Source organism: Saccostrea echinata, unplaced genomic scaffold (assembly GCF_033153115.1).
Source record: "Saccostrea echinata isolate AGI-Se365-2 ecotype Australia unplaced genomic scaffold, CSIRO_AGI_Sech_v1 ptg000002l, whole genome shotgun sequence".
In the NCBI taxonomy this organism is placed as follows: domain Eukaryota; kingdom Metazoa; phylum Mollusca; class Bivalvia; order Ostreida; family Ostreidae; genus Saccostrea; species Saccostrea echinata.
The window spans coordinates 6025594-6038237 of NW_026889751.1; the positions used below are offsets into that span (position 1 = coordinate 6025594).

General features: G+C 33.4%; 1 protein-coding gene across 1 annotated transcript in view; it reads right to left on the reverse strand.

Annotated features, from left to right (window-relative positions):
- Window positions 1-586: 586 nt before the first annotated feature.
- The window catches only part of LOC133205972 (mutS protein homolog 5-like), a 38281-nt gene continuing 26223 nt past the window's right edge, over window positions 587-12644 (reverse strand). The window contains exons 9-28 of the mRNA XM_061341880.1: window positions 12460-12545; window positions 12329-12374; window positions 12002-12140; window positions 9243-9305; window positions 8105-8176; window positions 7896-7952; window positions 7642-7714; window positions 7190-7299; window positions 6605-6685; window positions 6445-6490; window positions 4716-4757; window positions 4515-4611; window positions 3287-3376; window positions 3053-3179; window positions 2441-2590; window positions 2130-2204; window positions 1864-2007; window positions 1543-1680; window positions 1372-1445; window positions 587-846 (exon numbers count right to left, since the gene is read on the reverse strand). Of these exons, the coding sequence (XP_061197864.1) occupies window positions 741-846; window positions 1372-1445; window positions 1543-1680; window positions 1864-2007; window positions 2130-2204; window positions 2441-2590; window positions 3053-3179; window positions 3287-3376; window positions 4515-4611; window positions 4716-4757; window positions 6445-6490; window positions 6605-6685; window positions 7190-7299; window positions 7642-7714; window positions 7896-7952; window positions 8105-8176; window positions 9243-9305; window positions 12002-12140; window positions 12329-12374; window positions 12460-12545 (1816 nt within the window). The 3' untranslated portion in view covers window positions 587-740. The remainder of the gene's footprint in view (window positions 847-1371; window positions 1446-1542; window positions 1681-1863; window positions 2008-2129; window positions 2205-2440; window positions 2591-3052; window positions 3180-3286; window positions 3377-4514; window positions 4612-4715; window positions 4758-6444; window positions 6491-6604; window positions 6686-7189; window positions 7300-7641; window positions 7715-7895; window positions 7953-8104; window positions 8177-9242; window positions 9306-12001; window positions 12141-12328; window positions 12375-12459; window positions 12546-12644) is intronic.

Consider the following 12644-nt stretch of genomic DNA (forward strand, 5'->3'; position numbering starts at 1 on the left):
GTCTACAGATTTTTTTGTTTACCCAGTCATGATGAGGAGCACATGGCAGGTGTGACCGGTCCACAGGGGATGCTGACTCCTCCATGGCACATGATACCCCCTCCGATTTCTGAGGTCCATGTTGGCTCTACTCATAATTTATTTTGTTTAAATGGACTTCCGACCATGATCTGTTTGTCATCTTTACATTTTCTTCATTAATGGCTTGTCATAGAGGGTACAAGAATATCAAAAGTTATTCAAACTGTCCAAATGTCCACACAGAAGAAAAAAGCCAAATACTTTCTCAAACATTCATTTCTACGAATAAATCACGAAGAAGTGAACTTCATGGTTATTCAAATGGAGGCACTAAATTTTAATAGTGGTTGATCATCATAGAGCAGATCTTTGCCATTACTGTATTTAGTTCTTTACTGCTTCTGGTGTATCAGCTAAATAATCAAAGCACCTTGTCCAAAGATATACTATTGCAAGCCAAACTTTATTACATGTTATAACTACTTGTTTAAGTTGACCTACTATGTAAAGAAAGTACATGTACTATTACACAAATTTTATAATTTTGATGAAGAATGAACCTGAATACCTGTAACTGTTTTTATTTTGGAAAACTTGATAAGTATAGAAATAAATTATATAAACGTCACTTTTTATCTACCAATCTGCCATAATTGTCATTCTGTCTGCTGCATGTTAGTTTTCTTACGAAAACTGGTCTCTGCACTGAATTGAAAGTGTCACAGCTTGCCTTCACTGGTGGGGAGAACAAAATCTCTAAGGAAGCTTTCTAAATCATCTGTTTCTAGATCCAAGTCTAAGAACTTTTTGACTATAATTTCACTTCTGAAAAAAAAGGAATCTTAGATATTATGTCAGATTTCAGGTTAGATGAAAAATTTTGAAAAACCTGACATTTTTCAGACAATTTTTTTCCTAATGTAGTCCTGGTCTCTAATCAGCAACATTCATTCTCATTGGAAAGGTACAAAAAAATTCAGTATATCCAAATTTGATCTCAGGTAATATTTATCATTTATATTCTGTAATTATGAACATGTACACTTCTACATCAGTTAATAGTAATGTAGTGACTGCTAAAACAATCTTTCTCACTTACAATGGCTTGGTTTTATTCAGAATTAACAAAATATACATGAACATATTGTTCATCTATTTTATGCATCTGATCTTAAAAATCTTTCTGTATTGAGTGTCCTTAACATAGAAATCCTGATACAAGGCACATCTTTACAAAGAACAATTATTTCATAATTGAAACTTTTTAGATTAATTAGATTGAAGTACTATGCACTGATATATAAAATTAAAACTTTCCAAGAGCTGTGTTTAAATAAGACAAACCCAAACCTTTTGAAATGAGTTTCTGAATCAACCATGTCAATAGCATACACTGGTCTATTTCGTCTCAGCAGTTCAGAAACCTGAAATGATATTTATTTCATAATCATATTCATTTTGAAGCATGTAATAATATCAATATATCTTTGAATTTGTAAATTTATATCTTAAATTGATTACCTTCACCCCTCTCTGAACAATTTCTTCTGGAAGTCCCGCCTGCAGAGCAACATGACTGGCATAGCTGGACCTAGCATGTCCCTCTACAAGCTGATACAGGAAAAGTAATTCACCCTCCTCTGTCAGGCTGTCCATGGTCTACAAAAATAGAAAGTAATTCACTCTCCTCAGTCAAGCTGTCCATGGTCTACAAAACATTTTTTTTTTAGTGCAATATGATTACGTCAAGTAGTAGAAATAGTGGTTGTAAATATAGACTCCTTTTTTTACTAATGGTTAACTCAGCACCTGTTTTCAGTATGTTAAAATGCTGACATTTACCATGAACTTAACCATTTGTGACTCTGGTAACAGCTGTTGATGAATGATGCTGTGAAAATGAGTGGAGACAAAAACATGAGGACAGGACTTTCCTTTATCTATCCAGAATGTCAGACAAGCACAGAGAAGGGCCATACCATCCACCTTTTACAAAATTTAAAATAAAGTTATCAAAATTGTCTCAATTAATCTGAAAACTGCCCTTTCTTTTGATTTATTTGAAGTTGGATAATATAGCAGTATAACATGTATTTTATGACACATACCAGTTCTGTCCCTTTGCCAAACTCATCCACCACCACTAGAGACCTCTCCGTGGCATCCCTCAGTGCCTCAGACATCTGAAATGCAAACTTATTATCTAATTTATAAAGTAAAAGTGAATCCACTATTTCAGAGTAGAAAAGGAGAGAAAATCAAACATTGATCTTGACTGGGTTTTCTCAGCTAAAATTTGATCTTCAAACAAATATCTTTCAGCTAAATCATAATTTACCTTCAGTAAATTGAAATTCTATGATCTCCAACAATGAATTTTAAAATGTTAATATTGCTTAAAAAAAAAAAAAAAACTAACCTGGTTCACATCTATCATGAAGGTGGACAGGCCTACTGAAACACTGTCCATTGTTCTTATCCTAGTAAAAATTCTGTCCACACAACCAATCACTGCAGACTCTGCAGGTACAAAGCTGCCAATGTGAGCCATGTAAACTATCAGGGCTACCTAAAATACATCCAATTATAAAACGGTTTTTATAAATTTCATCTTTTTTTTTTATATATTTAATTTAAATAGAGACTATAGGTATATGCAGTTTGTTAGCAATATTTAAGGCTGAAATATTGTATAATGAGAATTTTTAGCACCTATCTAATTTGACATTATTGGCAATAGTCCATTTTGCAAAGCTAAAAATAAAAGTTTCAATAATTCAATCACAAATATTGCTGAAACAATACAATCACAGTGTTATTTTTTAACATATTGCAAATAATTAATTTCACTTATCATAGATGCCTATTTTCAGGATAAAATCACTAAATTTGCCAGTTACAAAATAACCCATTATACAGTAAATTGATATCATAAAACTTTTTTCCTAATTTTTTTTTTTTTTTTTTTTTTGGCATTTAATTAAAAAGGGAAAATACAGATATGTTTTTTTAATATTCAAGGACACAACACCTGTTTTAGGTAAACACTCTTTCCTGAAGCATTGGGACCTGTAAGAACTTTCATCTTTCCATAGGCTTCATTACTGAGGGTATCATTGGGAACAAAGGGACAGCAGCAAACTTCTTGAATAGGGTGTCTAATGGAGAAATATGTTTTGATTAAATGTGTGAGGTCCACCTTAATCATAAACTTTGCACATCATAAAGTAAAAGTGAAACAAAAACATAGCTATAGTGATAATACCTTCCTCCTTTTATGTTGATGATGTCCTCATTAACAACAGTTGGTCTGACATAGCTGAATTCTTTGGCTGATGCTGCCAGTGACAGTATGCTTATGGAAACAAAAAGTATATTATTTTGAATATTCAGAGATACATAGAAATTTTAATTACAAACCAGCTGGTACTATAAATCAATAAACATCTGTATATCATTTCCCATTTGAATTCTATGTTATGGGTAATTATTTTTGAGGAGCAGATACTAACCATTAAGTTTTGTGTAAACTTTTTTGGAGATGGTTAATATCGGAAGAATGTAAAATCAATGAACATGTTTTCAGTATGTTCACTCGCTCAAGCTTTCCCACAACCTAAGTAGTGGTTTGGGTTGTGTGAACCACTTGGATAGCTCAGTGATTGGAGCACCTGACTAGTAATGCAGGGGTCCCAGGTTCAATTCCCTGTCCAGTCATAAATCTTCTACTTTCCTGCTATGTTTGGTAAAGTGTACATAAGATTAGAGATCCAGTGGTTTGTGTTGGCCTGGGTAGCTCAGTAGTTACATCACCTGGATAGTAATCCGGGGTCCTGGGTTCGATTCATGGGCCTTCCATTAATTTTTTTTCCCTTCCCTGTTACATTTGGTGCCACTGACCACTCCTGAACTTGCAGGTGTAAATCCTGCCAAGGGCAAAAGAATCTTGGTTGTATGCATGTCTTTGATGGTGAAGACAATTCAAGGAGAGAGGAATTTAGTGGTTTGGGATACATGAACTATAGATATTGGCCTAAATGGCTGTGGTTAGAGCATCTGACTAGTAATACAGTGGTCCTGGGTTTGATTCCTGGTACAGTCATAATTTTTCTCTGTCCAGTTATATCCAGTTGAAGTCCATGTTTATTGAATATAGGTGAGAGATATCATGTCAGTGTAACAATTTCTCAGGCAAGTCAGAAAAGATATTGATATCATCGGAGGTTACAAATTTATGCACAATGGATGCATGCTCAAAAAGTTCCAACTTTTTTGTAAATGGGCTGGGGGGGGGGGGGGGGGGTCCATGGACATCAAAATTGATACTATATAATACATGAATACATGTGATATTTTTCTGCTTGTTGGCTAAAGATGTAACTGATCAATGGTTTAGAAGCAGATCTAGAGATGGTAAAACTCTTTCCATGACCTCCTTTAGGTAACAGACAGTCCTAGATTTCATATTGTATTTCCTCTGTTTTACAACTTACCAATCTAGCTCTGCTGACAAATCCTGGACTTCTATCAGAGTTCTATAACTCTCTAGGATGGCATTCTGTAGTTTATGCATGATGGCTGTTTCTTGGTCTAAAATAAGAATCATACATTTGAATAGCTAACATTTCTATAGTAGTTTCATTTCTCTCATACAGTAAAACTAAAACTTATTGAGGATTTTATAGAAACCACACCTGTTATTTCACACTGTGTATCACCCAACACTACGTCCAACTCTGCAAAAGAAAATGCAATAACTTTGTTAACTTTTTTTTTATTCTACCGTAATCTCAGAAACTCTGAAATTATGCGAAAAGTGTCAAATTTTAATGTTTTTCCCAGAAAAGTAAAGCCATTAATCTTAATACATTGCAGTTAAGTCTAATACAGTTATTTTTCAGAGTTTTCAAACTGAATAATAACCAGATATTTCTAATGAGACTGTAGCTCTCTGATTTATACTTATGATCATACAAAAGCTAGATCATGTTTGACTACTGATTACTAGACACTGTTTTTATGGTTGACTACTCATGTAAAATAATGTACTATAATGTTTCTAAATTTGTAGCAAGTTTTATGGAAATCGAAACAAAACTGTAGGAGAGTAAAAATTTTGAAAGAATTTACAAATTATTCTACTGTTTGTAACCTCTGCAATGTTACTGATATCTTGATGAAGCATACTTGTGTGCCATGTTTTATTAAAATCATATCAAACATGCAGGAAGAGCACCATTTTAAAGGAATTAAAAGATTATTCTATCTTTAATGCATTGCAAAACATTCTTTGAAATAAGACAAGAAGTGTTGTGAAACACTGATGCCCCCGTATGGCAACCCAAAGCCAAGGTTTAAATGTAGGTCAAACCCCAAGGTCAAGAGTTCAAAAAGTTGTTATCTAAAGAAAAGTCTTGTCACAAGGAAATGCATATGAACTATGAAAGCCTTAGCACCAACCATTCAGAAAATATGGCCAAGGTTAAATTTTTTTTCAAAAATAGGTCATACTCCAAGCCCTAGCACCAATCATTCAAAAATTAAAGGCAAAGTTAAAGTTTTTTCAAATATGTCAAACTCAAAGGTCAACGTCATGAGGTAAAAAATAATGGTACCAAAAGAAAGGTCTTTTCACAAGAAATACACACGTGAAATATAAAAGCCCTACCACCAACTGTTCAAGTTATGGCCAAGGTTAAAGTTTGGTAGTCTTGCAAAAGTTAAGTAGGTTAAACTCCTAGGTCAAGGTCAAATATGTTGCTACCCAAAGAAAGGTCTTAAGAAATACATATAAGAAATACAAAAGCCCTAGCATAAACCATTCAGAAGTTAAGGGCAAGGTTAAAGTATCTGAGGACAAAAAGACAAACATTAACAGACGAACAGATTAACAAACAGACAGATGGACAGACAGACCAAAAACTATATTCTCCTGAATCTTAGATTACAGGGGCATAAAAACCCAAAGATTAAGAGGATTGTGTGTCTTGATTAGTTGAAATGCATATTTATTGAAATCAAACCACAACAGCTGGAGGACTTGCATTTTGAAAGAATATATCACAGAATTTTTATAATATTGTTATGTTTAGCAAGCATGGAAACACTAAGATCAAAAATCTAGTCAGAAGAATTAAGTGTTTTGATGTAATCCACTTGGGTACATAATTGAGATTGAACCATAACTGAAGGAGGGGTAGCATTTTAAAGAATTGTTTACAAACACAAAGACAGATGACTGACATCTTGCCACTGCACATTTTTCTGGTCCCTGACCAGAGCTGAAAAGACAGAAAAAAAGTGAAAGAACACCAGGAAATGTGTAACAATTTGTTCATTAACTTGCAATGCATAAGTTGAAAAGTCATAACGGCTGTACAACAGAACATGAAACAATAAATTTACAAACAATTCAGGAAATACCTCTTGTACGTGCACTTTTGTAGTGCAACACATTGTTGGACAAAAACTGTTTGATGAAATATAATTAAATATAAAATATTCACTTGTTTTAATGTGTTAAAATACAAATATGATAGCTATTAACGATTTTCTTACAATGCATATTAGTAAACGTACTTACCACAAATTCCAAACCAGGCATTTCAAAATCTTCCTCTGTCTGCATGTAATCAAGCCGTTGAATTGCCAGCATATATCCTAGCTAAAATATAAGAAAAATTTGCAAAACTATTTTAAGGCATAAAATAAAAGGCAGTGTACCACAATTAGACAAGATGTTCCTAAATTGAATAAATATTAGAGTAAACACCTGTTAAATCTCTTTTACTGATAGTAGACAAGTTTACCATTTAAGCAACTGCCAGAACTGACCTATTCTAAAAACACCAACAAGCATCACACATCTAGTTGTTTCCAAAAATTTATTTGCATGTTGCTTTTTACAAGAACAGGTTTGCTTTGAAAATATGTTATGCTAAAGTACAAACATAACAAACCAAAGCCACAAGCCTGAAGGAAAGGCAGTAAGCTTGTTAGCTATAGTTTTTATACAAATCAAGATTCAATAGTCTTACTATTGGTTAAAACTACAGATTTCTTCTACTTTTATCACTAGTCATAAAGTGACTACCGGTACTAGTTCTGTAAGCTTACCTGACCACTATTTACTGGGTAGAATTGTACTGCTTTCCCTGGCATCACTTACCTGTGGCAGGTATATGACATTGCATGCTTGAATATCATCACTAAGTCTCTCTAGCTCCTCTGCTGCTAATTTTGTCATGAAATCTGGCAGACCATTATAGGTCCTTTTCTCTTTGAAGAAAAACACATATACATGTATATGAGAGCTTCAATGTATATGACAGAGAGGATACATCTTAAATGAGTCTGGTTTGATGTCTTGCTGAATATCAGAAAAAGTACATGTATAATATTAAACGTAAAATATCGCTGAACTTTGTTCTCTTGAACACTGATGTCTTAAATAACATGGATATTTCAAAGTGAGTTGGAAGTGCCTACCACTTTTTTTCTATGTATTTTAACCTCAATATCTTGAATCCTCAGATTACTGACATCTCAAAGTTTTTTCTTGGTCCGACTGGATTCAAGATAATGAGGTTTTACTGTATCTCTTTAAAGGCTTGTACTTACTGTCATCTAATTCAGCATCAACATTGGGTTTGACAACAAATCTGCCCTCAGCTTTACTCTCCTCAAAATCCACCTATAATAAATGTTTCCAGTAATATCAATTTCATAAACATGCATATTTCCACCATTATTTTGTGCCAAGATTGATCTGTACAAGATCACGGGAGGATTAGAATGAAAATATGGAATACATCAAGGATAAAGGCTTTACTAAAGCTGCGGCAAAAAATCTGACAAAAATTTCATCTACTCACTATTTTGTTGATCAGATTTGCAATTCTGTGAAGATCGTCTTTAAAAGCTTCAATTATCTAAAATGATAAAATGAAATATGTAGCTACATAAATCATGATATTGAATGTGTACTGTAAATCAGGAAAAAAGATCAAATCATTGACAGAAATTTTACCGAGTTGAAATGCTGAAGACCTTTAAGTAAATTTTAAATTATATCTAAACATACCCTCTTGAATATATGAATTGTCTGTGGCCTGGCTCTGCAAACATCTCCAATATAAATTGCATGATAAACAGTCTGAAAATAAATAACAATTGATCAATGAGGTTTTCAAATTAATACATGTTTACATAGAATTTCATTAGTTGGAATTTTACCTGGACTAATTTTTTTTAATTACCTATTCATACATTGAAATAAAATTCTCATAAAAAAATATGTGGAGAAACCCTGATTAAGTTCGTTAAGCTGTGGATGCATGTCTCAGGAATACTGTAAGTCGTTTTAATTCCACAGTGTTAAAATTTTTCCATCTCTCAAAAAGTACCAATCGCCATGGTTTTAATTTCATGTGGCAAGAAATTAATTTCATTTTCATATAAGCATTATAACATTTTTAAAAACTTAAGATAGCATTCACGATGGGTTTAATTTCGCGGATAAATGAAAAATCCCGAACATAGTGAAATTAAAACCATCGTGATTATTTAATCTACAGTATATTCAATGCTATAGTCTCAAGAAAATAAAATTATAAGAAATAGAAGAGATATCAAGTTTACAGTACAACACAGTTATAGAGAACACACTTGAAATAAACCATGCTTACAGTGAATTGATTTCCATTGCCTGTAGATTTGAAATGTATTGTGAACTTACGGGATGTGACAAAATATACAGTAATGAATCAGAATTGTTTGTCCCTGGCACTTAGGTGTAAGTACATTTTAATTAATTTATTGTCAACAGAAACTATACTTCAAGTATGATATTAATGGCTTATTTACAAAAAAGCTTGTGTGAGTAATCAAATTACACTGATGCATCCAAATGCTTTAATGTTTATACATGTATTACCCTAAATCAGTTTTAGATGAACCTAATTTCATCAATTCATATCCCCAACAAAACTGTTTTGATTTATAATATAAGAGTCATGCAATTTATAAATTTTACTCAAATGCAATCCAACTACATGTATAACTTTTTTAAATTAAACTTTAGCTTTCTATATCCAACACCAAAGCAACCCAATTTTTGCTTTGGATAAGAAATCCTGACAGATCTGGTAACATTATAGTATCACCCCCAAATTTCAAGGTTAGTCACATTAAAGTTGAGAAAAAATTATCACATTTCTGACCTTGTACAAGGCATGCCAGTCAATCACTGTGGCCTGAGCTTGGTACATTCTTTTTAACACTGGCTACAAAATAAAACAAGAGGCCCAAGGGCCTTAACGGTCACCTGAGTATGATAAAACAATTTCAAGGATGCATAGAGTATAAAATGAACTGAAAGGTGAAGCTTTGTTGCCCAAAAGCAAGAAAAATAGGATGATCATGATCAACAAAATAATTGGTCTTAATATTCATTAACAGTTCATAAATTAGGTTCTAATCTGTTCCCCATTTATCACTATCACTATACAGTATATTAACAAATTATCAATGCTTCTGTACTATTTTAATCCTTTGTTGAAATCTCTTACATTGGCATCTCTTGGTCTTTGATGAATATTTAATAAGACAAGTTATTTTTGTCTCATTTTTATTTATCTACTACTTACAAGTCTATCTGATCATTAAAACTATGAAAGTACTTTTTGTATTATACAATAAAAGTTTTTGCATAATTCTCTATTTACCTTTCAAGTACATTATTTACAGTGATAAATTATCAAAAGTAAATGGCAAAGGGGAATAACTCCTCTCAGTAGAATACAAACTAATAGAGCCCTGGCCAGGACCAGAACACTTGACCAAATGTCCAGATGTTCAAAAATCTGGTAAAAATTCCCTTCCTTATAAAAACTTTTACTCTGTTTGCCTCAGATATGCCCAGGTGCGGAGAAGATTTTTAAATAAATAATGCATTTTTACTACAGATTCACTATATTATCAATAGAGCCCCCCACCCCCAAAACACCAGAGCTTCTGACCCTGGGACCATATGTTTGCTCATCATCACTTTGTTTATCTGCTTAACACTAAGGAGCAAACAGGATTATTTAATAGAATTAATGCATTTTCACTAAATTATCAAGAGCCCCACCCTCACACCAGCACATCTGACCCAGGGGTCATGAAATTCACTACTCTGGAAGAAGCACACTTGCTCATCATAACTATACACTTAGCTTCTTTTTTAACCAGAAGAAGAAAAGAATATTTTCAAAGAAATTTTGCTTTTTCACTTTATAATCAATAGAAGCTCCCCCCCCCCCCCCCCCTCACCAGAACCCTTAAACCTGGGGTCATAAAATTCACAATTTTGGAAGAGGCATCCTTGTGTATCATAACAATGTACTTTAGCCTGTTTAAGCAATACCCAGGGGCAGAGAAGAAGATTTTCAAAGAAATAATTCACCTTCACTATAGGATCTATATAGCCCCGCCCTAGCACCAGAACTCCTGTCCCCGGGGCCATGAATTTCACAATTTTGGAAGAGGCATCCTTGCTTATCATAACAATGTACTTAGTTTGTTTAAATAATACCCAGGTGCAGAGAAAAAGATTTTTAAAGAATTAAAACATTTTCACTTTATAATCAATAGAGCCCCACCCTAACACCAGAACCCCTGATCCAGGGGCCACGAATTTCACAATTTTGAAAGAGGCATCCTTGATTATCATAACTATGTATTTAATGTGTTTCAATAATACCCAGGAGTAGAGAAGAAGATTTTCAAAGGATTAATGCATTTTCACTATATAATCAATAGAGCCCCGCCCTAACACCAGAACCCCTTACCCAGGGGCCATGAAATTCACAATTTTGAAAGAGGCACTCTTGCTCATCATAACTATGTACTTAGTTACTGAATTTGATACCCAGGAGCAGAGAAGAAGATTTTCAAAGGATTAATGCATTTTCACTATATAATCAATAGAGCCCCGCCCGAACACCAGAACCCCTGACCCAGGGGCCATGAATTTCACAATTTTGGAAGAGGCACTCTTGCTCATCATAACTATGTACTTAGTTAGTTTATTTAATACCCAGGAGCAGAGAAGAAGATTTTCAATGAATTAATGCATTTTCACTATATAATCAATAGAGCCCCGCCCTAACACCAGAACCCCTGCCCCTGGGGCCATGAATTTCACAATTTTGAAAGAGGCACTCTTACTCATTATAACTATATACTTAGTTAGTTTATTTGTGACTCAGGTGACCTAAAAAAAACCTTTAGAAAACATAATTGTAAAGGTTTGATATATTCACCAAGAGCATGGTTTTTGGCTGTTTATGACAAACATCATTATGATGTTTGCCTAATCTCTGCATTACAAATATTGCTGCATAATCAGGTTAAACTCAGTGAAGCTAATATAACCTTCCATCCCTATACAAACACTTGGGCTGCAAGATTGTGGCTGCTAGACTAGCCTGCTAGGCTATTTACTGTAAACATACTTTTTCCACGGGGTCAAAATTCTGTAGAATCACAATTTCTGTTCAATCCACGGATAGAAAATTATGTGGATTTCATGGACTGCTATTGTATTTCTTGAATGCACTTTTAAGTACGCTGTCACAAATTTCTGCAGAAAATTTGTGACTGTGTATATAGCAAAAATTATATAGGGCTAGCCTACACATTTGTTCCACTTTGTAGCGCTATCAACCACTATGTAGCATTATGATCTTAAATGCAGCCAAGACCTGATAGAAAAAATACAACACACATACTGTTCTACTGTAGGAAGATGTGACATCAGAAAAAGCATGACAGTACCATGTAAATGTCCAGTTTAGAGATGAATTTGCAATAATTTTAAACATTGTCAAGTATGGTACAAGTAGAGTAGGTTACACAAAACAAAATATGTCTAATAATGACATTTAATTTTGAAAGATCCTAGATGTTGAACTTTTGAAAAATGTATTATACTTACAGTAATATTCTTGACATTTTTCATGCAGTCTGTCAGAGTAGAGAAGACTTCTATATTTCGAGGATTCACAAAGAAAGCCACTGCTTCCTGTCTCTGCTTTAGTACTTCTAAATCACGAATTGGTCGCAAAAACCACAGTCTTCACAAATTAAAATGATTCATAAAAAACAATCATTATAAATATAACTTTCAAATTATTACTCTGAAAACTGTTTTAAGTTGTGAAGAAGGGTCTTATAGGTATGTAAAAAATTCATATCAGGTAGTCAAAAGGTGGTCGATTCTAAAATCTTTAATTTTATACACAATTTCAATATCATACATTACCTAAGTTTTCTGCTTCCTATTGGAGACCTGCATCTGTTTAATAACCCTTCGTGGGGAAATAATACAAAGATGAAATATGGATTTAGAGAAATTAAACTTTTAAATTTATTTTCTAATGAAACAACACATACCAAACAGACTGAGGCCTTCTTTAGCTCCACCCTGTCCTATCTTGTAAACAGAAGGATGGGCCTCTTTATGAAAAATCTGCAAAGCACTGGAAGAAAAGAAAGACAATTAATCTATATTCATACTACTAGATGTGCAAGTACTCTTTACTTCCCTTTAAACAGATTTTATTTCCTCTTTAAGCTGG